At 48.7% G+C, this 23,892-nt stretch overlaps 2 protein-coding genes across 10 annotated transcripts in view; one reads left to right on the top strand and one right to left on the bottom strand.

Moving 5' to 3' along the window:
- The window catches only part of St3gal4 (ST3 beta-galactoside alpha-2,3-sialyltransferase 4), a 47,537-nt gene extending 38,235 nt beyond the window's left edge, over nt 1–9,302 (top strand). For 6 of the 8 annotated variants that reach the window (XM_048343667.1, XM_048343670.1, XM_048343665.1 and 3 more), the window contains 10 exons: nt 609–684; nt 951–1,059; nt 1,432–1,512; nt 1,725–1,822; nt 2,156–2,216; nt 2,743–2,838; nt 2,945–3,134; nt 3,804–3,947; nt 8,190–8,333; nt 8,618–9,302. In XM_048343667.1, coding sequence (XP_048199624.1) covers nt 609–684; nt 951–1,059; nt 1,432–1,512; nt 1,725–1,822; nt 2,156–2,216; nt 2,743–2,838; nt 2,945–3,134; nt 3,804–3,947; nt 8,190–8,333; nt 8,618–8,704 — 1,086 coding nt within the window. In that variant the 3' untranslated portion in view covers nt 8,705–9,302. The remainder of the gene's footprint in view (nt 1–608; nt 685–950; nt 1,060–1,431; nt 1,513–1,724; nt 1,823–2,155; nt 2,217–2,742; nt 2,839–2,944; nt 3,135–3,803; nt 3,948–8,189; nt 8,334–8,617) is intronic. The other 2 variants (XM_048343671.1, XM_048343664.1) reach the window with 1 other exon arrangement.
- A 9,947-nt stretch (nt 9,303–19,249) lies between these two features.
- The window catches only part of Kirrel3 (kirre like nephrin family adhesion molecule 3), a 555,543-nt gene continuing 550,900 nt past the window's right edge, over nt 19,250–23,892 (bottom strand). For both annotated transcript variants that reach the window (XM_048343661.1, XM_048343662.1), the window contains 2 exons: nt 21,408–21,494; nt 19,250–20,971 (listed from right to left, as the gene is read on the bottom strand). In XM_048343661.1, the coding sequence (XP_048199618.1) occupies nt 20,528–20,971; nt 21,408–21,494 (531 nt within the window). In that variant the 3' untranslated portion in view covers nt 19,250–20,527. The remainder of the gene's footprint in view (nt 20,972–21,407; nt 21,495–23,892) is intronic.

Raw genomic sequence — 23,892 nt, 5'->3', positions numbered from 1 at the left:
GTTAGGGTGCCTCCTGCTGTGAGAGGCTCGGGAAGGGGGAATCGCCAACGTTTCTTAATTGAGAAGCACCATGTTCCATCCCTTCCGAGTATCTGGCCCCAACATACTTGTTTGGCTGGAGTCTCAGGAGACTGATTACCAGTGAGAAGAGTAAAGTGGCTAAACAAAAGGGATGCCTTGAATGGTGGAAAGTAGACAATCTTCAGTTTACTAAGATATGGGTCCAGCTCTGGCACTGTTAGGCTAACTTTTATGTCAAAGCAAAGGTGCTCACCTTTTCGCTGAGCTGAGTCATCCGAGGTCAACATGGGGAAGAATGATGAGGACAGCCCCATGGTAAGGCTAATGTGGATAGGTCTTGCTTAGGACCTAACCTTTGAGAGCTGGAATCTCAGTTTCCCTTTCTGCAGTAGGACCTTACCTGAATCCCTCATGCTGCCCTCTGAGGGTTCAGGCGGATATCCAGAGTGAGAAAGTCACTCAGGCTGGCTGCCCTAGGGAGCAGTTTTGTGTTTCCTGGAGGAGGAAAGGGGAGGGCAGGGGAGTGCCCTGCTCCAATGCCTAGGTAGGAGCCATCTAGACAGACACCTGGGACTCCTACCTCCTAGGTGGCCCGAGGCAGCCGGGATGACAGTTCTCCCCAGGAACCCTGCTACCTTCTGAGGAACATGATCAGCAAGTCCCGTGAGTGTGGTCCAGGGGCTTCCCCATGCCGGAACAGGGCTCTTCTAGAAGCAGGCCTCAGCAGCATCCTGGGACACCCCCGGGGGTGGTGGAGGGTCCAAGTGGGAACCAGAGACCCTATCTGTTTTCTGGAGGACAGCAGAAATGCTCAGATCCCAGTCCCAGGTGAGGGCCAGGGGCTGGGGCTGCTCTGCTGGGGTGGAGGGCCCAGAGCAGGGCAGAGGAGAAGGTGGACTGGGGCTGTCCCTCCCTGTTTCTGCCTCCAGCTCCTCTGTGCATGTGTCCTGTAGGCTGGAAGCTCCTGGCCATGCTGGCTCTGGTCCTGGTTGTCATGGTGTGGTATTCCATCTCCCGAGAAGACAGATACATTGAGCTGTGAGTGCACTTTCTATGTCCTTCCATTGGTTCTTCTCAGAGGCGTGGCGGGCAGAGGATCTGGTGGGACAGGGACAGTGCTCTGAGAGCCAGAACCTGATCTTTTCCTCTCATAACTGCTCGGCAGAGTCTGTCTGTGAGGGTGGTTGGGGCTGGATCTGGATAATTTCTTGGACCACCAGAAGGGGTGTGCCAGGGCAGGAAGAGTTGGGCCCTCTGTGATTGGCGTTCAGAGTAGAACTCAGGCTGAGAAGATGTCATTCTGCAAGTCCCTCCAGCACCCTGGGGGCTGTGTGCTGAAGGCTGCCTGGGATGCTGGCCTTGGGGCCTTATCTCTGATGGGGGCTCCCTCCTCTCTTTCTCTATCTCCAGTTTTTATTTTCCCATCCCGGAGAAGAAGGAGCCATGCTTTCAGGGTGAGGCAGAGAGGAAGGCCTCCAAGATCTTTGGCAAGTAAGCATATGAGGATGAGGAGGGAGGGACAGAAGGGACAGGTAATTAAGAAGTTCAGTCTTAGTGCTGGCTTGTTGGAGAGAGGGGGCCAGGCTGGTAGAAATGGCATAGGTGAGGCTGGGGAGAAAAGGAAAGGTCATGAAACATTAGGCAGAGGCTTGACCTTCTTCTGGCATCTAGATTAATCCCCCTTTCATTCCCACCCCGTGTAGCCACTCCCGAGATCATCCCCTCTTCCTGCAGCTTAAGGATTATTTCTGGGTCAAGACGCCATCTGCCTATGAGCTGCCTTACGGGACCAAAGGAAGTGGTAAGTCTGTGCCCAGTTGAGGAATGACTTCATACTGTCTACATTGTTTGTTCTTTGTCATTTGTGTCCTTCCTGAAAGACAGCAGAAACACTCAGACCCCCAGTCTCAGGTTAGGGTTAGAAGAGGGGAAGAGACTGGATCTGCTTTACTGAGGGGTAGAGGTCCCAGAAAGGGACAGGGGAGAAGTTGGATTGGGCCCCATCCCCCGGCCATAGTCAGATATTAGGGTTAGGAGGAAAAAGATACTAAAGGGTGGAATAGAGTAGGCAGCTAGCAGAAGGCTAATGACTGTTGTTTCTATTCTTTTCTATTCTGTTCTTTTCTTTTTGCAGAAGACCTACTCCTTCGGGTGCTAGCCATCACCAGCTACTCCATACCTGAGAGCATCCAGAGGTAAGGAGACACTCCTACCATTCCAGTCCGGGCACCTTCTCCTTTTCCTGACTCAGTGTCAAATCATCCTGGCCCAGTGCCATCCCGGTGAGCCTTCTATCCACTAGTTCCCTGGGGCCAATTTGACCTTCCTTCCTAACCTGCATCCTACCAGGGGCTACACATATGCCAGTCCCCACAGTAACCTAGCCTGGGCATCCATGTGCCAGAGCACGCAGATGTTGTGAGAGTATCACCTTGGCAACCGACAAGCCTGGGCCACTAGCAAGAAGGCTCTGCTGTGGGGTTTCATATGGTGCTTCCTGTACTTCTTCCATCTTCTTTTCTCTCTGCCATTCTCTACTTGATTGCTTCTCCCTTTAAGACTTAGGGCTGCAGAGTCAGCAGAATTATAAGCAGGACCACTTGGCCATGCCTGCTCCATGGGGATCACGGGATAAGGGTGATATTGAGATGGGCCCTAGGCAGATCTAACCATTGAGAGTTAGGGGCTACCGCTGGATTTGATTTTCTCTTCCCATGGCAGTCTCAAATGCCGCCGCTGTGTGGTGGTGGGGAATGGCCACCGGCTGCGGAACAGCTCGCTGGGAGAGTCCATCAACAAGTACGATGTAGTCATCAGGTGTGTATGACCCTCCCTCCCACTTCCCTTTGGGCACTGGATACCCTATACAGGACCAGAGACAAGCATGGAGGCTCTTGTGATGAGCATCCTCTTTCTGCTCCAGATTGAACAATGCCCCAGTGGCTGGCTATGAGGGTGATGTGGGCTCCAAGACCACCATGCGTCTATTCTACCCGGAGTCTGCCCACTTTGATCCCAAAGTGGAGAACAACCCAGACACACTTCTGGTCCTGGTAGCTTTCAAGGCGATGGACTTCCACTGGATTGAGACCATTCTGAGTGACAAGAAGCGGGTAAGTTGAGGACAGACTCAGATATGGGGACACTGTCTGAGTCAGGATCTGCACAGGGTCAGTCCTGTGGTCCTAATGAGCTGATGAGGGGATGGCATGAATCAAGCTCCCAGCAGTCAGTGCCTCGGGCTTCTCTCCAAGGGCAGTGTTCTGCAGGGCTGCTGCTATGCTGTCCTAGTGGCCTGACCCAGTAGCCTATAGGGATCAGGCAGAGACAGCCAGAGGAGGAGCCCTCCTCCCCCACATCTGAGGGCTTCCTGGATGTGTGTGAGAAACCTGGGAGCAGAGCAGCACCCCAGCAGTCATCCCAGGCAGTCTAGAAATAAGCTCTGCGCCTTTTCTGTGCCCAGAAAGAGTCTGTCCCATCTGGTCCAAGGCTGAATTGTCCCAATCTGGGGTTTGGTGGTGTTTTGTTTAATCTTGTTTTTCAGTTTAAAACTTGGACATTTGCTTCCTTGTCTGGAAATCCTGGAAATGGGCAAGGGATGGCCCCCCATACTCTACTCTTATTACCTGGCCTCTCTGAGGGGTGCCCTCGCCTTCTCTCTCCCTCTTCCTTTCCGTCATACTTTCCTCTGGTCCCTTTCCTAGTTTGAGGATCACTGACCTGGTTAGATAAAAGAATCTTCACCCATTCTCTTCTCCCTCCACCCCAATTCTTCCCCCTAGGTGCGAAAAGGTTTCTGGAAACAGCCTCCCCTGATCTGGGATGTCAACCCCAAACAGGTTCGGATTCTCAACCCTTTCTTCATGGAGATTGCAGCTGACAAGCTCCTGAGCCTTCCCCTACAACAGCCACGCAAGATCAAACAGGTGATGGGCTGCTGACAGGAACGCCGGGTCTGGAGGTGGGGAGTCTTTGGTGAGAAGCTGTGGAGGAACCCTTGAAGTGAGGGGCAGATAAGAGGTAGCAACTCACTCTTGACCTTCAGGAATACACCTGTAATCAAAGGTGGGCTTATTAGCCAGCTGCAGGGAGCACATACTTCAGGGAACCACTGGGAAGCTTCAGAGTGGAAGTGAGTGAAAGTTCTCTGTGGAGTTTGAGAGCTGGACCTAGATGATGGCTTTGGCAGACACTGCACACAGTCTCTGTAAACTGGGAGCTGCTGGAGCCTTCACTGGTCCTATCTTTGGAATAGCAGGAGTCTGTGAAGATACTGTTAGCTGTTTAGTCTGTGTTGTTATCTTGGGACATATTGGTCTAATTGAGTTAGAAAGAAGAGTCTCAGCTTCAGTAGTTTGCTTTTTATGGCATGGTTTGGTATTGTGTGCCAATTTTTTGAGGCATGGTAGTTTTGTGAATCACGGTGTTGAGTTCTCAGTGCCCCAGAGTTCTTCATTTGGTGACTGTTAAGCTTTGTTGTGGCTTCCCAAGTACTTCACATATCTTAGACCCCCTTGGGTGGATGTGTGGGATAGGAGGGAGTAAACCAGTAGGCATAGGTAGGACTCTTTAATTTTTTGTACTGTTCTTATAAAGGTGATGTATACAAGGATTTTAGTTATATAAGTCAGGTAAAGCGTACCCCCCCCGTCTCTGTCTCTCTCTTTTGTGCGTGTGTGAGAGAGTCGTGGGGGTTGAATTCAGGACCTAGGTGCTGTCCCTGGGCTTTTTCACTCAAAGCTAGGGCTTTGATCCACTTTGATCCACAATACCATTTCTAGTTTTCTGGTGATTCATTGGCAAAAAACCTCTCAGGGACTTTCCTGCCTGGGCTGGCTTTGAACCACGATCCTTATATTTTAGCCTCCTGAGTAGCTAAAATTACAGGCATAAGCCACTAGCAGCTGGCTAAAAAGTACATTTCTTTCTGGACAGTGTCACCCCTTCCCTCAGACTCTCCCAGTTTTTCCCTTCTATTCCCACCCACAAGTTGTATAGTTCATTTTCAACATTGCGTCTCATGAGCACCACTGTTGTATTCACCTTCGTCTGTACTACTTATATATATATGTATGGTGGAGATAAAATTAGCATTGACCTTTTAAGGCCATTGTGGGATCAAGAAGATAATTAATTATGTATATTGTCAATCATGGAGATGGAACATAGTGCCTCCTCGATCAGTGTTTGCCAAGTTTTGAATAAATGACTTTATTCTTGAATGTTTGCTGTTAGTCAACATCACATGTGAGATGTCTGCTGTGTGACTGCTCAGTGCCAGGCCCAGAGCCTGCAGCCTCCACAAGTGAGGTGTGCTCCTTGCCCTAAGGAGACACTGTCTGGTAGAAGCCTTCAGTCATGCTGTGGAGTGATAGAGTTGTTCTAACTGTGGAAGGAACTGAGGGCAGGCTGAACTATCTGGGTGTAGGTGGCTTTCCAGAATGAGGGGTACTGACTGGGGTTGAGCCTGGAGGAATCATGGTGGGAAAAGCATTTCATTTGGCAAGGCCAGACAGTAACTCCAGCACTAAGTTGTTCTAGCTTAATTGAGGGGCAACAGGAGATCTTTGTATGCCATGGATGGAGGTGTAGATGGTGTGAAGGCTGGAGCGGGAATTAAGAGAAGGCAAGGACCTGAATCCAGCACTTGGCAATAGGGAAGGGAAAAGGGGAGAATATAATGGACTTGATATTGTATTGGTTTTCTATTGTTGCCTAATTAATGCAAGCTCAGTGACTTAAAACAATATTTACACATTTTCTTATATTCCTGTCTTTGTTTGGATGCCCTACAAGGCTGAACACAAGAACTGAGTTTTTTCTGAAGGCTCTGGAGAAAATGTTGCTCTACACTCATTCTTACTGATAAGAGAATTGGATTCCTATGGATATAGAAGTGAGGTCCTTGTGTTCTTGCTGGCTGTTGGCTGGGTACAGGGACACCTTTGGCTCATGGAGGCTGCCTATAGTATAGTTCCTCCATCTGCAAGCCAGCAATAGCAGGATAAATCTTTCTTATGCTTCAAGTATTTGTCTTTCTCCCTTTCTGATCATGACACCCAGATTTAGAGGTTCAAATGATTAGGGATAGTCTTTCTTCTTATGGACAAAAGTGCCGTATAAATTGAAATATAATAGTGAAATATATTTATTCTCATTATGGTTTCCATATGCCTGGGAGGGGAACAGATTATGCAAGAGTGAAGGTCATCGGAGTCCTTACAGTTGTGCCTGCTACATCCTCTGTGTTACAGGTAGAATTGAGAAGTTCATATTCTACCTTATAAGGACACATGGAATATAGTTAACTCTGAAAATAAACGGAGAATCCATCAACATAGAAAACAAAACAGAAGAGGGGCTGGGGATATTGCCCCTATGCATGAGGCCTTGGGTTCAATTCCCCAGCACCACATAAACAGAAAATGGCCAGAAGTGGTGCTGTGGCTCAAGTGGCAGAGTGCTAGCCTTGAGCAAAAAGAAGCCAGGGACAGTGCTCAGGCCCTGAGTCCAAGGCCCAGGACTGGCCAAAAACAAAACAAAAAAAAAGAATTGAGAAATGTATGAGCAATTCTAGATTTGAAGCTTGGACAGCTGGGCAGGTGGTGATATATTTATCTACCACCAGAAATGTAGGGCGGGAGCAGGAGTGGTCTGGTGAGTGTGAGGAGCATATCCAGGCAGAGCTGGCCAGGAGGTGATGGCAATGTGGTTTTGCAAGTGACCCAAACTGGATGAGAGTGCACTAGGCTGTTAAAGTTGCAAGGGTAAGAAAGAATGCCTATGAGACATCAGAGATGCTCAAAAGGGATGCTAGGAAAAGGCTGGTTTTAAGAGGTCTGACTGAGTCCTAGAAGTGGTTTCCAAATGGGAGCAGAAAGATAATATTCTCCAAAAGCTGGTTTGTTGAAGCTGAGGAGATCCAGATTTATGAAGTTCATTTATCAGGTTGCCCATTCCTGTGGGTAAAGTAGGGATGGAGGAGGTAAGGTCTTCACAGAGGGTAGGAAAGGGATTGCCAGCTCCACTTTACAGAAGGAGAGAGCCCATCCATGAAGGATCAGATGGTACTATGTATGTGAGCCCACAGGTCTTCTGGTTGAGGGCCTTCCCCCCAACTCCCCTGCCCCCAGGCTTCAGTAAGAAGACAGCTACCTTCCCTTCTTTGAGAAAGTTGCTTGATATTCATAAGCCTCACTTTCCTCATCTCTAAAATGAAGCTAGTGATGGTAACTCTCTGTGTTTTGGAGAGGGATAGATGAGATGATCTATCATACTATGTTAAGGTTTAATGTAGTGTCTGATACATAGAAAGTTCTCTGAAAGCAACAGGTAGCAAGCATTATGATGATAACATTCCCTGTCCTGAATGTCCTTTTCTCACTAGAACCACAGACCCTCTCTCAGATGTTTAGTTATAAGATCTAGTTTGGTAGCTGTGTTAGACTTGTGTTGCTGTGGCAGAGTACCTGACGTGAACAACTTAAGAAAGGAAGAATTTAATTTGGCTCTGGTTCAGAAATGTTAGTTCATCATGGTGGAGAGGGCATGTTGGAATAGAGCAATTCACCTCTTAGTGATCAGGAAGGGGGGGGAGAGACAGGGAGGGAGGGAATGTTTGTGCTAGGGAGTTTTCTCCTTTCCCCCCTTTATTCCATCTGTACCCCAAAAACCTAAATGTGCTGCCCAGGTTTGGGGCAAGCCTTCCCACTTGGTTAATTCTCTGGAAATATCCTCCCAGATACCCCTAGAGATATGCTTTACTAGTGTCATAGATGGGTCTTACTTCTCATCCCAGTCAAATTGATCATCCAGATTAATCTCACAGTACCCACAAGCCATGTGTGGTTATTTAAATGTAAAACACAATCAATTAGGACTGATGGTATAGCCCAGTGATAGAGAACTCACCTAGAATGCAAGAGGTGCTGGGTATCACCCTTGGCACTTCAAAAAGAAATAAAATTTCATAGAACAAAAAATTTAGTTTGTCAGCTGCACTAGCCCCAATCAGATGCTCAGTTGGCCTATAAGGCATCCTTATTGGACCATGTGGGTGGACATATCCATGACTACAGAAAGCTCTGTGTTCCAGCTACAGAACACTGGCCCAGCAGATGGGCAGAGAGCAGGACGCCTTCTAATGCCTTCTACCTTTTGTTCCTCAGAAGCCGACCACGGGCTTATTGGCCATTACCCTGGCCCTCCACCTCTGTGATTTGGTGCACATTGCTGGCTTTGGCTACCCAGATGCCTATAACAAGAAGCAGACCATTCACTACTATGAACAGATCACACTCAAGTCCATGGCGGTAAGTGGTCCTGCTTAAGAGTCCAGGGAGCCAGATGGGTCTGGAGATCAGGTAACCAGAGGTTCAGGGGCCCAGAAGCCACTCACAGTAGTATCATTCAGAGTCAGAATTAGCACTGAGGCATCCTCTAAATTTAGCCACATAGCTTGTTTTCATCCTAGAACTGACATAGGAAAGAGACCTCCCAAGAGGTATGGGGCTGTGGGGAGGGGCAAAGAAGCTTTCCTAGGGCAAAAAAAGTCCCTAAGAGCACCCCCCCTTTACTTCCTTGGCTGTCTCCACAGGGGTCAGGCCACAATGTCTCCCAAGAGGCCTTGGCCATCAAGCGGATGCTGGAAATTGGAGCTGTCAAGAACCTCACATACTTCTGACTCGGCAGGCGAGACCTTAAACCTATGGGTGGCTCATTGTGCTGCCCGGATGAGCCCCATCTGTGGCCATGGGTGCTTTGTGCCAGCACTACCCACTTGGACTCAGCCTTCACTGATAGGGAGGGCGTCGCGGGACTGGCCAGATCTGAAACGAGGCCATGCCCCTGGCTGCTCTTGTGGGGCCCAGATCCAGCCAGGGTAGAGGCACTGAGGCCTCAGAGCCTGGCCAAGCCAGGGGACGTGTTGCCAAGGCAAATGCTCTCTGCCAGCACCAAGAGATTATTTAATGGGCTATTTAATTAAGGGGTAGGAATGTGTTGTGGGCTGGTCCCATGGCATCCAGAAAAGGGGCACGGTACCGTGTTCTGCCCACTTTTTATAAAAACTTACGTGTGCTGGGCCCACCAAGGCCCAGACCCAGAGTCAGCCTCCCAGGTGGATGGGGGCATTGGACGTTGGTGAGTGTCCTCCGGAGAGGGGCTGCTACCTCCCAGCAGGCATGGGAAGGGCACTGGTGAGGGGGCTCCACCGAGAAGGGAACCTCAGCGTGAAGAGAGGTTTCAAACCTACCATTAAAATATTTTTTCCTAAAACTGAAGTGGTTACAAGGCCTGTGTTCTTTCTGGTTGGGGAGGAGCTCTGTGGGGCCTGGCAGCACAGAGTCTTGATAGATCAGAGCAGGACGGTCATTCAGGGAGTCATTATTACAGAGATGGTGCTTGATGCTTAGTTGTGCATTACCTCCCTTGCAAAGCAGGCGAGCAAGCTTTGTCTGGAGCAGTCCTGTCTGTGGGCACCCAGCCTGGCACCCTGTGTCCTGGTACCTTTCCCAGGGAAAGAAAAGAAGGGAGGATAGAGGAGGCCAGATGGGAGTGACTTCCTTTGAGAATCCTTTCCTATCTTCCTTCATTTCCCTCATTATTCTTCAGTTGGCAGAATCTCATGCTGGGAGGTGCATATATTAAGGATGGGGTGGAGTCAGACAAAGCCGGTTCCGCTCTCAGACTAAGTGGGAATTAGAATGGAGCTTGTAGAAAGTCCAGCCAGCAGCACAGGCTCCAGGATTGGGCTGAGCAGGGTGGAGGACAGGGCTAGAGGGATTTGGCAAGGTCTCTCAGTGACCAGGCCAGGGGATGCAACTGTCCCAGGTCCCTAGAATCCTACCAGCCCTGTCGTTGGCCTGTGTCTCTAGCCTTTGTTCTCCATCCTTCAGACCCTGCTTCCCTGCCAACTGGGCCTCTTGCCACCCCCACAGCTGTTCCTTTACATCTGGAGCCAGGAGGGAGTGTTGGAGCCGCCCCAAGGGATTAGAACTCACAGCTGTGCTTTCTGGGAAAGAGCTGCAGCCTTGAGGTTTTAAGACAAGCCAGGCTGGGACAGGACCGACACCGAGGGGCAGCACCGGGTGATGACAGGCAGTGTTGGAACTGCTTAGAGAACAACCAGGCCGATCCTGCAGAGCACTCCAGAGGACCAGCCCAGGGAGTAGAATTGCCCATAGCCTCAAGCCTGGTACTGTGATAACTGCCCTTGCCCTAGAGCACAGTGGGAAGGCAATAAGGCCTGAGTGCCTACGACCTCAAATTCCCTGCACTCTACTCTCACATGGACAAGTTTTGTCATCCAGGTTTTGTCCTGGGGAGAGACCATGCTGACCTCAACAGGGGTTGCGAGTGTGTGTGAGAATCTCAGCTCTGCTTATTTCTGCCTGCCTCTCGTGACAGTATACAAGGGAGTGGTGTCCTTTCCCCACCCAGAGCTGTTGAAAGGGGCTGTCTGCACACATGATCCAACTGCCCTGGACTAAAGCCACTATCTGATACTGAATGTGCCTAGACTTAAACCAGAATTCAACGCATAGGAATGGGTCAGGGCCTCCCAGCTGCAGGCGCCTTGGTGTGTGCACATGCCACATGCCCACATGCGTACAGACACACACTTTCACACTCAAGTTTTACGTTCTAGTCCTTGTTGAGAGGACTGGCTTTGCTTGGAATGAGAAGGAATGGGGATGGGGGGGGGGAGACAGGATTGAAAGACAACACACTCTCTTGGGCCATTGTTCGCTAGGGGTGGAGCTGGAGAGGGTGTGAAAACCCTCCGGGGTGCACCAAACCCTGGGTAAGCCGAGGCATAGTTGGGTGAGAGTCAAAGTTGAGAGTTGAGCTTTGATGTGGAGTTACTGGATGGGGATTTTTGATATTCTGGGAAAGAGACTTTTCAGTTAGCCCAACCGATGTGAATGGACTGCCTGCCAGCCTGCCTGGTACTGATTAAACCAGGCCAGAAAAGGCAGCAGCAGGGGAGAGGGAAGAATGGGGGACTTGTGTGAGCGGGGGTCGGGATGTCTGGGTTCTTCTACACCAGGTATGTGTGCCACGTCATCCCCTCGCACACACTCCGGTTCAGTGCGCCAGTTCTCACATTCCTTGAAACAGGGTGGGGCAGCCATGGAGCACTTAGCTGCTACCTGGGGTGATATAAGAATGGACATTCTTGGGTGTTCAGGGGCCAGGGGTGGGGCCCAAGAACCGGGAGTTCTAATCAGCGCTCAGAGCCGCTGCTTTAGCAGTCTAGACCCTGTGATGATCTCATACCCGCCTTCAACTCTCAGCTCCCGCCTGCAAGCAAAGCCCATCCTAATCCCCCGGTGCCCTAGCGCGGTGTTAATCGGGCGCACGCGCGGGTTTCACGACGGGGCGGGAGGGGAAATGCGCCTCTGCTCCCGGGCGCTCACCAACCCCCCCTCACCCTACCAAGCAAGGGCGGGGCCGCGCATGCGGAGCCCTTGGCGCCCTGCTGAGCCCTGGGTGGTGGGAATTAGCAGGGACTCCTGTGGGGCAGGCTATGCTTGGGCTCCTTCGCAGGCCTCCGCCCTAGTGCCTACCGGCACGCCCGCCCCGCCTCCTGCGAGGCTGGCACCTCGCGGGCAGCGTGTCCTTGCGCCTAAGATTTATTTGCACGGGGTGCCCTCATCCCCCGGTTGCCGGGGATTCCTGGACCTCCGCCAGGCGGGTCACGTTGCGCTACTTGAAATTCTCGGCCGGACCTCGAGAGACCTGCCCGGGCTCATTTAGATTCTAGCCTCATCTTGGAGAAACTGAGGCCCCGTGACGGGACGAAAGGCACTCCCAGCTTGTGACCTTCCCCGTGGCCGAGACAAGGGTTTGGATCTTTGAACCAGCGCCAGAACACACTTCAATCGTATTTTCTATTCACATCACATGGCATCGAGCCTTCATTTTGGATGCTTCAGGTTTTTATTTACACTTTCTGAGGCCATAAGTACATTCAACTTATTTTCCTCCAGAGACTGTCTAGCCTGCGAAAAGTTGGAGTTTGGAAACAATACTGTCTGGGAGGCAGTAAAGTGTGGTTAGAGCACACAAAATATAGATGGCTCTCCTCCCTCCCGGCGCTGTCATTTAATTAGGCAAGGAAACCTCTGGGTCTCGATGTGGAAAGTAGTCATTATGCATGCCTATCTCACAATGCAATTTTAAGGATCTAATGGGAATATGATTGTAAAGACGTTTTTGTAGACTGTGAAGTGTGTTATAAATAATGGGGTTGGAAAGCTGCCTTGCAGAATGGAAAATGCTGGAGAGCATAGGAAACAGGTGAAGTACATTTGTAGAGCTAAACCTTTGCCCAGCTTCTGAGTAAAAGTGAGTGGTTACAAAACAAAGTCTCTGTCTTCAAATCACCCACAAGTGACGGAAGTTAGACAGGTGACGGTGAAATAGCTGAAAGGCAGGTTTTGCATTGTCAACGAACAGTGAATTCAAACTGCACTCCAGTCGTCGTCTTGAAATTAGTCAGACATGTTAAAGTCCTTAGAGAAAGGAGTTTCTTGGAATTCATTATCCATTTCTTTCTGCATTTGCCCCCTTCATTATCCATTACAGTAATGCTGGCATACCAAAGTAGATTTCAAAAACAAAGGTTGAGAAATGCAATCTCAGGGTTGCATGTTTGAAACCTGTTGTTTTATTTATTATTTTGGGGTGTGTGTGTGTGTGTGTGTGTGTGTGTGTGTGTGTTGGTCCTGGGACTTAAACACAAGGTTTTGGCACTGTCACTTAGCTTTTTTGCTCAAGGGTAGCCCTCCACCACTCCAGTCACAACTCCATTTCCAGCTTTTTTGGTGGTTAATTGGAGATAAGAGTTTCATGGACTTTCCTGTCCAGACTGGCTTTGAACTGCACAATTCTCAGATCTCAGTCTCCCAAATATATAAGATCACAGGTGTGAGCCACCCATGCCCAGCAACCTACTGATTTTTTTTTTAATGATAATGGAATACTGTTTGTTAAGTTTAAAATTCCCTGCAGTTTGGTGCAAGCCTTAATTCCAGGGAATCAGATCTTTCTAGCTTAAAAGTTGAAGGAAATGTGACTGACAGCCCTCAGCTAATAATAATTCAACTTATGATTTTGCTGCTGTTGTTTTGCTTTAGAATGGCATGAAAGCAATATACATTGGGTAGAAACCATATTTAAAATTTTGAACTTTGATCATCTTCCAGGCAGTACATGGCACAATATTCCCTCAATGCCAGGCCGTGAGAGTGAGCCATGGTTCCTAGTCAGCCACATGATCACCAGGGGAAACCACGGAGACATTTTTGTGTACTGTTGTTGTGGTTAGGTATGTTAAATGCATTTTCCACTTAAATATTGTCCATTTACAAGGAATATGTCAAGATAGAACCCCATTACAAGTTGAGGAATGTGTGTGTGTGTGTGTGTGTGTGTGTGTGTGTGTGTGTGTGTGTTTAATTCAGTTTTCCCATGTAGTTCTTTCTCAATGGACAAACCTCACTGGTTAGAGATCTTTAGAATTCAGGAAATAAGGTGGAGGGGCTGGGAATGTGGCTTAGTGGTAAAATGTTTGCCTCGCATGTATGAAGCCCTGGGTTTGATTCCTCAGCACCACATAAACAGAGAAAACCAGAAGTGGTGCTGTGGCTCAAGAGGTAGAGTGCTAGCCTTGAGCAAAAGGAAGCCAGGGACAGTGCTCAGGCCCTGAGTCCAAGGCCCAGGACTGGCAAAAAAAAAAAAAAAGAAAAAAAAAAGATAAGGTGGAGAAATAAACAGTAAGACTTAGTAGATAATAGGTTTGGGGAGCAACCCAGATGTCCCAGGTAAGCTCTGCTTCTTCACTTAAAGGAAAGCAGAAAGAGTGGGGAGCAACTGGTATACCTCACAGTACCAAAACAAGTCAGGGGGGTTAGAGTGTGTAGGGATGCTTGGACCCTGTTTCTTGTCCCTTGTCAGCTTCCCAGGCAAGGCTAACAACTAAAAATATACCACCACCACCCCTCAACAGAGGCTCAGTAGCTTCCTTTCCACAGCCTTGGGGACCGGAAGGGTGGAGTTCATCAGAGAGTATGAGAGAGGCCTAGATGTTGAAACAACCCTAAGGGACCAAAGTTAGAATTACTGAACTAGGCTATTAGAGAACCCTCTATTATTCTGAGGCTTCCCAAAACACTGTTTACATATATCATGAACTATAACACTTCTTCCCTTGCTTTAAAATGGATTTTTCTCTTTACTAAGCATAGGGCTGCTCTACTGAGAGGGGGAAAAAGTATCTCAAGAGAACACAAGTTGGAACTTGGTAGGGAGATCAAAGTCCTGTGCCCACTTTTTCCTCCATGGATTTATGCTGTACTGATACAACCTTTTTGTGGCCGGAGAGCTGGAGAAACTTTAATTAAAAGTGATCTGAAAAAAATCCTGCTGAAAAAGTCCTAGATCCTTATCTGTTTTAACTTTGCTCTACTTCCTGTCTTCTGTTAGTATTTCTAGGAAGTACAAGGCCATTTAGCATCAAGAAGACATTTTCTTAAGCCCATAAGTCAGCCCTTAAGTCTCCATGAAAAGGCAGTGACAGTGGTATCTTTAACTTAACTGCCCTTATCGGATCTTGTCTTTATCTAATTGGAGGTGACTTGGAAGAGGAATCCTTTCCTAAGTTCAGTTTCTATCTCGAGCAGAACTTTCTGTCTTGCCTAATGGAGAATAAACTTCAGAGAAGGGCCACATAATCAAGAGTCCCACCCCAATTCTCCCAAGGAAGATCTAGTATCCTCCAGGCTTGAATATTAATATTCTAGATTCAGCACAAAAAGTAGAATTGTGAAACCACATTCTTTGCATGTTTCATTGCATTCCAAGATATCACCAAGGGCTAGAAGGGTCAGGAGTAGAGGAAGTTGATGCTTGTCCATGCTGTCTGCTGTTCCCCAGTTAAGGAGTGCAAAGGATGTTCTTGACCCAGTACTGCTCTATGGGTAAATGAGTGGACTGTCCCCAAGCAAAAAACTGGGCATCAGTAGCTCACACTTGTAATCCTAGCTACTCAGGAGGCTGAGTCATGAGGATCATAGTTTGAAGCCAGCCAGGCAGGAAAGTCTGTGAAACTCCTATCTCCAATTAACCAGCAAAAAACTGGACTAGGAGCTGTGGCTCAAGTGGTAGAGTGCCAGCCTTGGGCAAAACAAAGCTCAAGGACAGCTACCAGGTCCTGAGTTCAAGCCCCAGACTATCGCACAAAAAAGACTGGGAACATAAAGTGACAGATCTTGACCGAGTCATAAATACAATCCAAGAAGACTGGGTGTGTAGTATGGTGGTAAAGCATGGTAAATATAAAACTAGGGACATATGTCAAAGTTTAAAGTCTTACCAATGACATATTTCCACAAAAGGTCATTTATTGACTTGTTTCTTCATCTAGGTTGTACTGTGGGAGATCCGGTCGTGGGGTCTTGAACATGCTAAGCAGGCATTTTGCCTCTGAGCTCTACTCACATCCTCTCACAAAAAGGCCTTTTAAAATGGATGTTTGTGGTAGCCATACAACTACAGGGCTTGTGGTAATGAAGGCTTTCACTGTATGTCAGAGACCTAGCATTAGAGGTGAGGGGAGGGGGGAGGAATGAGGGAAGAATAGCAATTATTGAGGCACAGAATTGATAGTCTTACAGAAAACATGTCTTCATCTGAGGAAACAATCCATATTTGTAGAAAGAAGCATAGTTCAGTCTTTTCTCCCTTTTTCCCCACTGTAGGGCCTGATTAGGAAGACGAAAACATAAGGGGCCATAGAGGGGAAAATGGCTGGAACTTTCTTAGAAATGCTAAGAAACCATCAGCAGAGAGCTGTATCAGTGACTGCCAGAGATTGCTGCTTGGTTTTGATGCTGGGGCATCTCAGGATATGTGGTTACAGCTTCTAGAAGCAACTCAGATAAGAGACTTTCAAAAGACCATTTTTAAACAGGCAGGCAAATTCGAGCTGTAGTAGTGATGTCACTGTGTCTAAATGTATGTTTATTTAAACTGGTAAAACAAGTGGCATTTTAAATAAAAAAGAAAATTAGGTGCAAATTTAGAGTTTATATTTAAATAACTATGCTTTATACTTTCTATTTATTTATTTATTTTTATTTTTATTTTTTGGCCAGTCCTGGGCCTTGGACTCAGGGCCTGAGCACTGTCCCTGGCTTCTTCCCACTCAAGGCTAGCACTCTGCCACTTGAGCCACAGCGCCGCTTCTGGCCGTTTTCTGTATATGTGGTGCTGGGGAATCGAACCTAGGGCCTCGTGTATCCGAGGCAGGCACTCTTGCCACTAGGCTATATCCCCAGCCCTTTATTTATGTTTTATATAGCTTTAAATAGTTGTACAAATTGCTTTCAATTCTATACTTTATACTTCATTTTATTTTTTTCTTTTTGTTGGTGGTGGGGCTTGAACTCAGGGCCTGGGTGCTATCCCTGAACTCTTTTGCTCAAGGCTAGTAGTACTCTACCACTTTGAGCCATGGCACCACTTCCAGTTTTCTGGTGGTTAACTGGAGATAAGAGTCTCACAGCCTTACCTGCCCTAGCTAGCGACCCTCATAGTATAGCCTCCTGAGTAGCTAGAATTACAGGTGTGAACCACCAGCACTATGCTTTATTTTAATAAAGAGTTTGGGAGCTGGTGGGTGTAGCTCAGTGGTGAGACAGTCGCCTAAGGTGCCTGAGGTCCCTTTAGCTGTGGGGAGGCGGGGAAGGAGAGTAATAGTGGCTATATAGACAAGTTTCTAGAGAAGATCACCAGTGACCAGATTCTCCTGTTGTTTTGTTCTGGGGTCATTTACCCAACTACACGTGCACCTGAGAAGAGCTGTCTTATACAACTGGACATATAACTTGGAGTTTCAAGGATGAGCTCCATAATAGCAAGTGCCCTAAGAAGCACTGAGTATTCCCCAACCAGGAAGTAAGGATAGACTTCCTGACTTCCTGTGGACCTCATTTCTCCTGTTCTGAGAAATCTCCCAAGGACTACTTCTTATTTGTTTTCATTTCCTTCGAGTCTTTTTTCCACTCCGGAAACTCAAAGGTGACTTCCAGAGCTAGAACTTTATTAGGATTTGTTTAAAGAGGTCTTGGCAGAAATAGATTTGATGTGGCATTTTAGCTTTTCATGTGAGAACGCTTCCTATTCCCTGGAAGTTGAAGAGGTGGTGGAAATAACCCTGGCCTTTATAGACTGATAGCAAGCCTGAGAATTAGAAACTGGGCTCCCATCCAGTGCCTCTGAGCCAATAATGAAGTTAGAGCTATCAGAAAACTGGATCCTGGCCTTGGTAGGGGTGGGGGGGAGTTGACACACAGAATAGCTTTGTTTCAGAGGGAGTTGTGGTCTTTTCAGGTTATTTGGGGACTTAAGGTGGAGTGTGGAATCTGACCTTCGTAATGGAGCTGGGGCTTGTGGTTTCCCAGCCTGCCCCTGGAGTGGCAGCCGGCCCGTACCATCAGCCACGTCCACCCTTACCCTGGAATGAGAGTGGCTTTGAGTTTGCACCGTGGGAATCAAAACTTCCAATGGAAGTCATGTGTTTGAATCTCACATTTTCCACTTGTTAGCTCTGTGATCTTGGTCAAATCTTTTGGGCTTCTTTAAATCCCACTGCCACATTGGCAAAACCACAGCCATATGTGGTAGAATTGGGAGGGTTAAATAAGAGTTGAAATATCAAATGCTCATTTCATTAATTGTGGAATCACCTACAAGGGAATTCAGGGCGTCCTAGGACTTTCATTTATTTATTCATTTAAACCATCAGTTCTAATGTCTGTACCAGGCAAGAATGTTATCATCAGGTTCAAGAGGTTGAGATCTGAGGATCCCTGTTTGAAGCCAGGCAGGGCAGGAAAGTCTGTGAGACTCTTTTTTTTGTTGTTGTTGTTTTGTTGTTTTTTTTTTTTTTTGGCCAGTCCTGGGCCTTGGACTCAGGGCCTGAGCACTGTCTCTGGCTTCTTTTTGCTCAAGGCTAGCACTCTGCCACTTGAGTCACAGCGCCACTTCTGGCCATTTTCTGTATATGTGGTGCTGGGGAATCGAACCCAGGGCTTCAAGTATAGGAGGCAAGCGCTCTTACCACTAGGCCATATCCCCAGCCCTCTGTGAGACTCTTGTCTCCAATGAACCACCATAAAACTGGAAGTAGAGCTGTGATTCAAAGTGGTAGAGCACTATTGTTAAGAAGAAAAGCTCAGGGACAGCACCAAGGCTCTCAGTTCAAGCCCACAACCACTGAGAGAGAGAGAGAGAGAGAGAGAGAGAGAGAGAGAGAGAGAGAGAGAGAGAGAGAGAGAGAGAGAGAGAGAGAGTCAGGAGATCAGGGGCAGGATGTAGACTTGGAGTGAGCATTTCCATTTGTGATAGGTCTCTATTCCCTCATGCTTGGGCCTTCAAAGGAAGAGATCCAGGGAACTGGGAGATTTTGAAGCACTAGGAAATAAGTTGGAAGTAGCAAGTTCCTCTGAGCAGAGGAGTTATCAAGGGCTTATATAGAACCTAAAACTAAGAGTACTCCAGGAAAGCTGGAGAAGCAGCCTAAGAGACCCTTCTAGCCTTAGAGGCAATTTGAGTTCTCCAATATTTCATGTGAAGCTGGTGCTGGTAGTTCATGCCTAACTACTCAGAAGGCTGAGATCTGAGGATTGTAGTTCAAAGCCAGCCAGGGTAGGAAAGTCCATGAGACTCTTATCTTCAATTTACCAGCAAAAAGCTAGAAGTAGAGCTATGTCTCAAGTAGTAGAGTGCTAGCTTTGAATGAAAAAGCTAAGGGGTGGCACCCAGGCTCTTAGTTCAAACCCCAGTAGTGGCACTCAAGCAGGCATGCACACGCGCGCACACACACACACAGAGTTCTATTTGAATCCTACTGCCTTGTGCCAGTAATAATTTACCCCTGTATACACCTCATCCATCATGATAATATCGAACTTCCAACCATCCTTTCAATATGACTTGAATCCCATAGTTGGTGTGTTGGTGTTAGGGTGCTGGTTCTCAACACCCTTACAAAAGGGCCTCCTCTCTGAACCTGAAGTAGAGGGCATGCCCTTCCCTATTCAGTTCTGGGTGAGAGAAAAGGGCAGAATGATCTGGCTAATGTCCAGTGTGACCACATTACCACTTGCCAAGGCAAGTTGGTGAAGACTGATTTTGCATGTCCTGGGGGGGTGGGTGGACTGCGGGGGCATCTACACAGGAGGAGAGACTTCTGGGAGGTTCCATTGTCCCCACAACCAGCCCCAATCAGCAGCCTGTCTGGTAAAATTAAAGCAGAGGAGAGCAAAGGATCTTGGGTTCCCAGAGTACACACTCAGAGCTCTTGGGTGCTTCCTGTGGCTCTGTAGGTACAAAGAACAAAGTGGGCTTGTTGGGGTAATGGCCCTAACATTTATTCTCAGTTGTGGGGTGGGGGGAGGAGAAGGAAGGGGGAGGCGCAGATAAGCTTTCCTACAGATTCTTCTTGGAGACTGGATCATTGTTCCTCATGTTCATCAGCCGAGGAGGAGAGTTTCATCCTCTGAAAGACCTGACTCCAGCCCCTTCAAACTGATACCCTCCCACCCCCACCCCCAGGAAACACGCTTCAGTGACTGGTCCAAGAACCCCAACCAGAGAAGCTCTTATATTAACTCCAATTGTGCCATGGGGAAGAGGGGAGTACACAGAGCAGGGGAGTGGGGGTGGGAGAAGGGAGGCTCTGAACACACACAGCCTGGCCAGGGTGTGTGGGGTGAGATGTGTCCCCAGGAGTTCATATTCTCCCTCCTCCCCTTTATTGGTCCCCACCCCCCACGGGGAATACCAGGCTCTGATTGGGTCAGTCCCACCTCCACGTTCAGAGGCGTCAAGTCCAATGACAGAACTGCAAGAATATGGACACAAAACACCAGACGAATTGGGGAGTGGACTCCCTAGCAGTGTGCTCCGTTGGCCAGGACTATTTGACTTCTTAAGCCTCCAAAGCATGTTTGTACTAAGCAGCAGGAAAGCTGGGTGGGGTGGGGTGAGTCCTCTAGGGCAGCTCGGTGCTGGGAAGAACTCCCCCTTTCCCAGGGCTGTGAGGAGCACAAGAATAGAGGGGGCCTTTTGGGCATCAAGGGGAGCAAAGCCCAAAGTGGGAGACCGGAGAGTGGACGGCAGTTTCAGAAAAGCAGTTGCAGCTGCCACAGGAGCCTGTGGGAGGAGCAGGTGGTAGAAGGAAGGGTCTCCAGGAAAGAGCCGGGGAACCAGCATGTCCAGCGCCAAACACAGGGCACTCAGCTGCATCCTCTTTCCATCTCCCCACCCACCCGCCTGTGGCTCGCAGCAGATGGGGACCAGATTTGTGCTTGATCAGAGCTTTGAAGAAAGATGGTGGCCCAGGCGCTCAAAGGCCATCGTGGAGTTGGCCTGTGCTGGGGCCCTGCCCTCCTTCCTGGCCCATCCCCACCCACGGTGTATGCAATGATGACGCTCCTCAGACGTGAGTCTGCATCCGCCGCTGCAGGGGCCGACTGGGGTCGGAGTTCTGGGATGAAGACTGGGAGTGGTGAGAAGAGGAGGCAGAGGCCTTGCTGGCCTTGTCGAACTGCACGTAGCCGTCCTGCTTGCCGCTGCTGCTCACGCTGCTGTCACACTGCGTGTCCAGGAAGGAGCTGCTGTCGCTGAGCGAGCCCCTCTGGAACTCACGCTCACAGAGCTCGATGGATGAGCTGCCCATGCCCAGTACGAATCTCTGCCCGTAGTCGTAGAGGCGGCCCTGGCCACTCAGGGTGCTGTAGATGTTGGTGAAGGACATGCCGGTGGGTACCCGCTGCTTGCCTGCAGGGCGCAGGTCTGGCTGACAGCTGGACAGGGAGATGGTTGGGGTGGAGTGGTGCTCTTTGAATGTGTTCACGCTGTAGTAGCCATTGGTCGGGTCCTGGGTGGGCAAGAGCAAGAGGTGAGACACCAGGGGAGAAGCTGGCAGGGGGCCAAGATGTTCCTGACCAGGTTTATGTCAGAACAAGGCAAGATCATTTGAAAAGCGGACGTGTGTGTGTGTGTGTGTGTGTGTGTGTGTGTGTGTGTTTGTGTAGAACATGAGCTGTGAATTCTACAATCTATTTGTGAGAAGGCTGTGGGAGAGGCAAACTGGGGTGGAGTGGGGGAACCCAGCCTTAACTTTCTCAGCCTTGTTAGTGCAAGGTGGAGAGAACAGGTACTCTGGGCCTGGCTAGGCACCTGTCCCCTGACTGGCTTCCGGCCCTGCTCTTCTGCTTTTTACGGTTCTTTCTATGGACTAGGATCAGGGGGATCAGAGCTGCAGTTCAGATTCAATGGGAGCTGCATCTTTAGAACCCATTGGCTGTACTTACCTTCAGGTTCTGAAATTCCTTCTCCTCTTCTTTGAGGACCTCCAGCTGTTTCAGTACCGAGTCTTGCTGGAATTCACCCCGGTCCATCTATAATCCAAATATGATGATTCAGTGGATAGAGAGTTGGCTCAACTTCACCTCCTCCGTGGAGAAGATGTGGGGAAATGAGCTCAAAGGATTGCCATGTAGGCCCCCTCTCCACCACCCCTTACTGCTTGGACTGCAGCAGGCAGGGGAAGGATTTGTGATGAGGTTCAGGATCTTATTCATGTTCCTGGAACCCTCATCCTAAGAGACTGAGGGGGAGACAGGAAGGATGGGTGAAGTTTAAGGCAGGTCTGTAGGGCCATGCTTTCTTTGGCTGAGCCAGGGTATTATCATCTCCAGGGGGCTCATTTTGTCAATTCAATTCCATTCATTGAGTAGTTATTAAATATTGCTAGCCCAGCACTGGTGCCAGGGGCCAGAAATGCAGAGATTAAGATACAGCTCTATGTATCAGGAAGATGGAGCTGGAGATAAATAATCAGAAAACATTAACCCCTGGGAATAGGTCAGGCTCTTTAAGGCAGGCCGCTAAGCTTGACCAGGGCTTCATGAATGACAAGGAACAGGGACAAATGGCATGTTGGAATCATGGGTGCTATGTTTTGGATCTGAAATGACCCCTAAAGGCCCATGTGTTGAGGGCTTGGTTACCAGCCCATGGCACTACTGAGGGATGGCAAAACTTTAGGAGATACAGACTGTTAGAAGGAAGTCCAGTGACTGGGGAGGGGTGATGTCCTTGAAGAGAACACTAAGACCTTAATCCCTCCTCTCTCGCTTTGCTTCTGGTCCACCATGAGGTAAGCAACCTCCCCGGTGGTGGGGCTTCTGCCATGATGTTCTTCCTCGACATAGGTTTAAAGGCAAAGAGGCCAAGGAACTATGGACTGAACCCTCAGAAGCCATGAGCCAAAATAAGTCTTTTCTCGTTTCAAGTTGAGTTTTTTTTCTCAAGCACTTTGTGAATAACACGGTGAGTTACATCCATTATCCACAGCTGTGACTCAGATGCACTGGGAAGTTGTCTTCCTTAACAAATGCCAAATCCCTCAAGTGGGAGGACCCCACCACATGTGGCCCAGGGCCTTTGCATACTGTGGTCGTGGACCGAAATGTTTCTGGAATGGAATCTATTAACTCTTTGACTAGTGCATTCCCTGATGTGTAGCAGAGCATTTCCAAATGTTGATGAGTGAATGCAGTGGCTTAGCTCTAAACCACTGAGAACAAAAATTAGGCACAGGCTAAAGAACAAACTGGACCTAGCACATCATCCATGTATGAAATCATCTGAAGAAACATGACGAGGCTTACCCCCGGCATGAGATGACTTCTGTGAGTCACTTCTGCTGAGAGCTCAGTCTAGGCCAGGATCCCACCTACTCTCTAAGCAGGCCTTTTTCTTCTCTCTTGCAATTCACTTCCCTTGTCTCCTTTTGGAGCTCCACAAAGGTAACCCAAGTACTTTTATCCTATTTCTTTTTCACTAATAATATTGTAGTGTTTTGTGGTTTTTTTTCTTCCATTTTCCAGAAAATGTTCTGGCTTCCTGTTGATTGGGGCTCTTTTTTTCTCACCAAACAAAACTTCTAAGCCTGTGCCCCTTGATGATGGGGACTCTCTCAAGCTCAGAGAGTGAAGGATATGGGGGACGGGAGAATGAAGATCTCCCCTAAATGGAGGCTGGCCATATGGCCTCTAGCAAGGCCTTTCTGCCAAACATCCCTTCTGCTCTTATAAAATACTATGGCAATTGCTCTTTCCTGAAGGCATAGTGTTGTCTGAGGTCCCATTGAGAGGGGATTCAAGGGCTCATCAGGGATGAAGAATAGACCCGAGGAAGCTTAAGTACATAGATATTCTTTCCTCCTTAGGTCTGGGCTGTAGTTTCTCTTCCTTGTCAAAGTAAATACTTTGCTATGTCAGGCACTCTTAGGCCCCAAGGGCACTAGATAAGAACAGGTGCAGGACAGTGACTGTTGCCCGGAGGGAGCTCTGGGATAGCTGGGAGGTTTCCATGTAATTAGAACAATGCCCTGGAAAAGAGGCACACACCGAGGGCTTTGAAGAGAGCAGGCGTCGTAGAGCTTGCCAGCCGCACAGGATGGGGCAGGCAGGGAACACCTTGGAGTTGATGGCAATTGAGCTCATGCTTAAGAGAACAGAAAATCCAACAGACAAATCAGCAGGAGAGGGGATGGCCCCCAGCACACAGGCCTTTGCAGGTATGAAAGACCCCCAAGGCCAGGAATCACGAGCTCTGTGGTGTGTCTAGAAAGACAGATGCATTTGGCTGGAAGACGGAAGCAGCTGCCTCTCAGCGAAGGGTCTGATGCTGGGCAGCTGGACTTGATCCAGCAGACACAGGAGCCACAAAGGATAGAAGCAGGAGAGCCAAGGGTCAGATCTGCATTTTCCAAGGATCCTTTTTGCAGGG

The sequence above is a fragment of the Perognathus longimembris genome, chromosome 3 (genome assembly GCF_023159225.1).
Source record: "Perognathus longimembris pacificus isolate PPM17 chromosome 3, ASM2315922v1, whole genome shotgun sequence".
In the NCBI taxonomy this organism is placed as follows: domain Eukaryota; kingdom Metazoa; phylum Chordata; class Mammalia; order Rodentia; family Heteromyidae; genus Perognathus; species Perognathus longimembris.
Note: the sequence above shows the minus strand (reverse complement) of the source record. Positions and strands in the feature narration are given on the sequence as shown.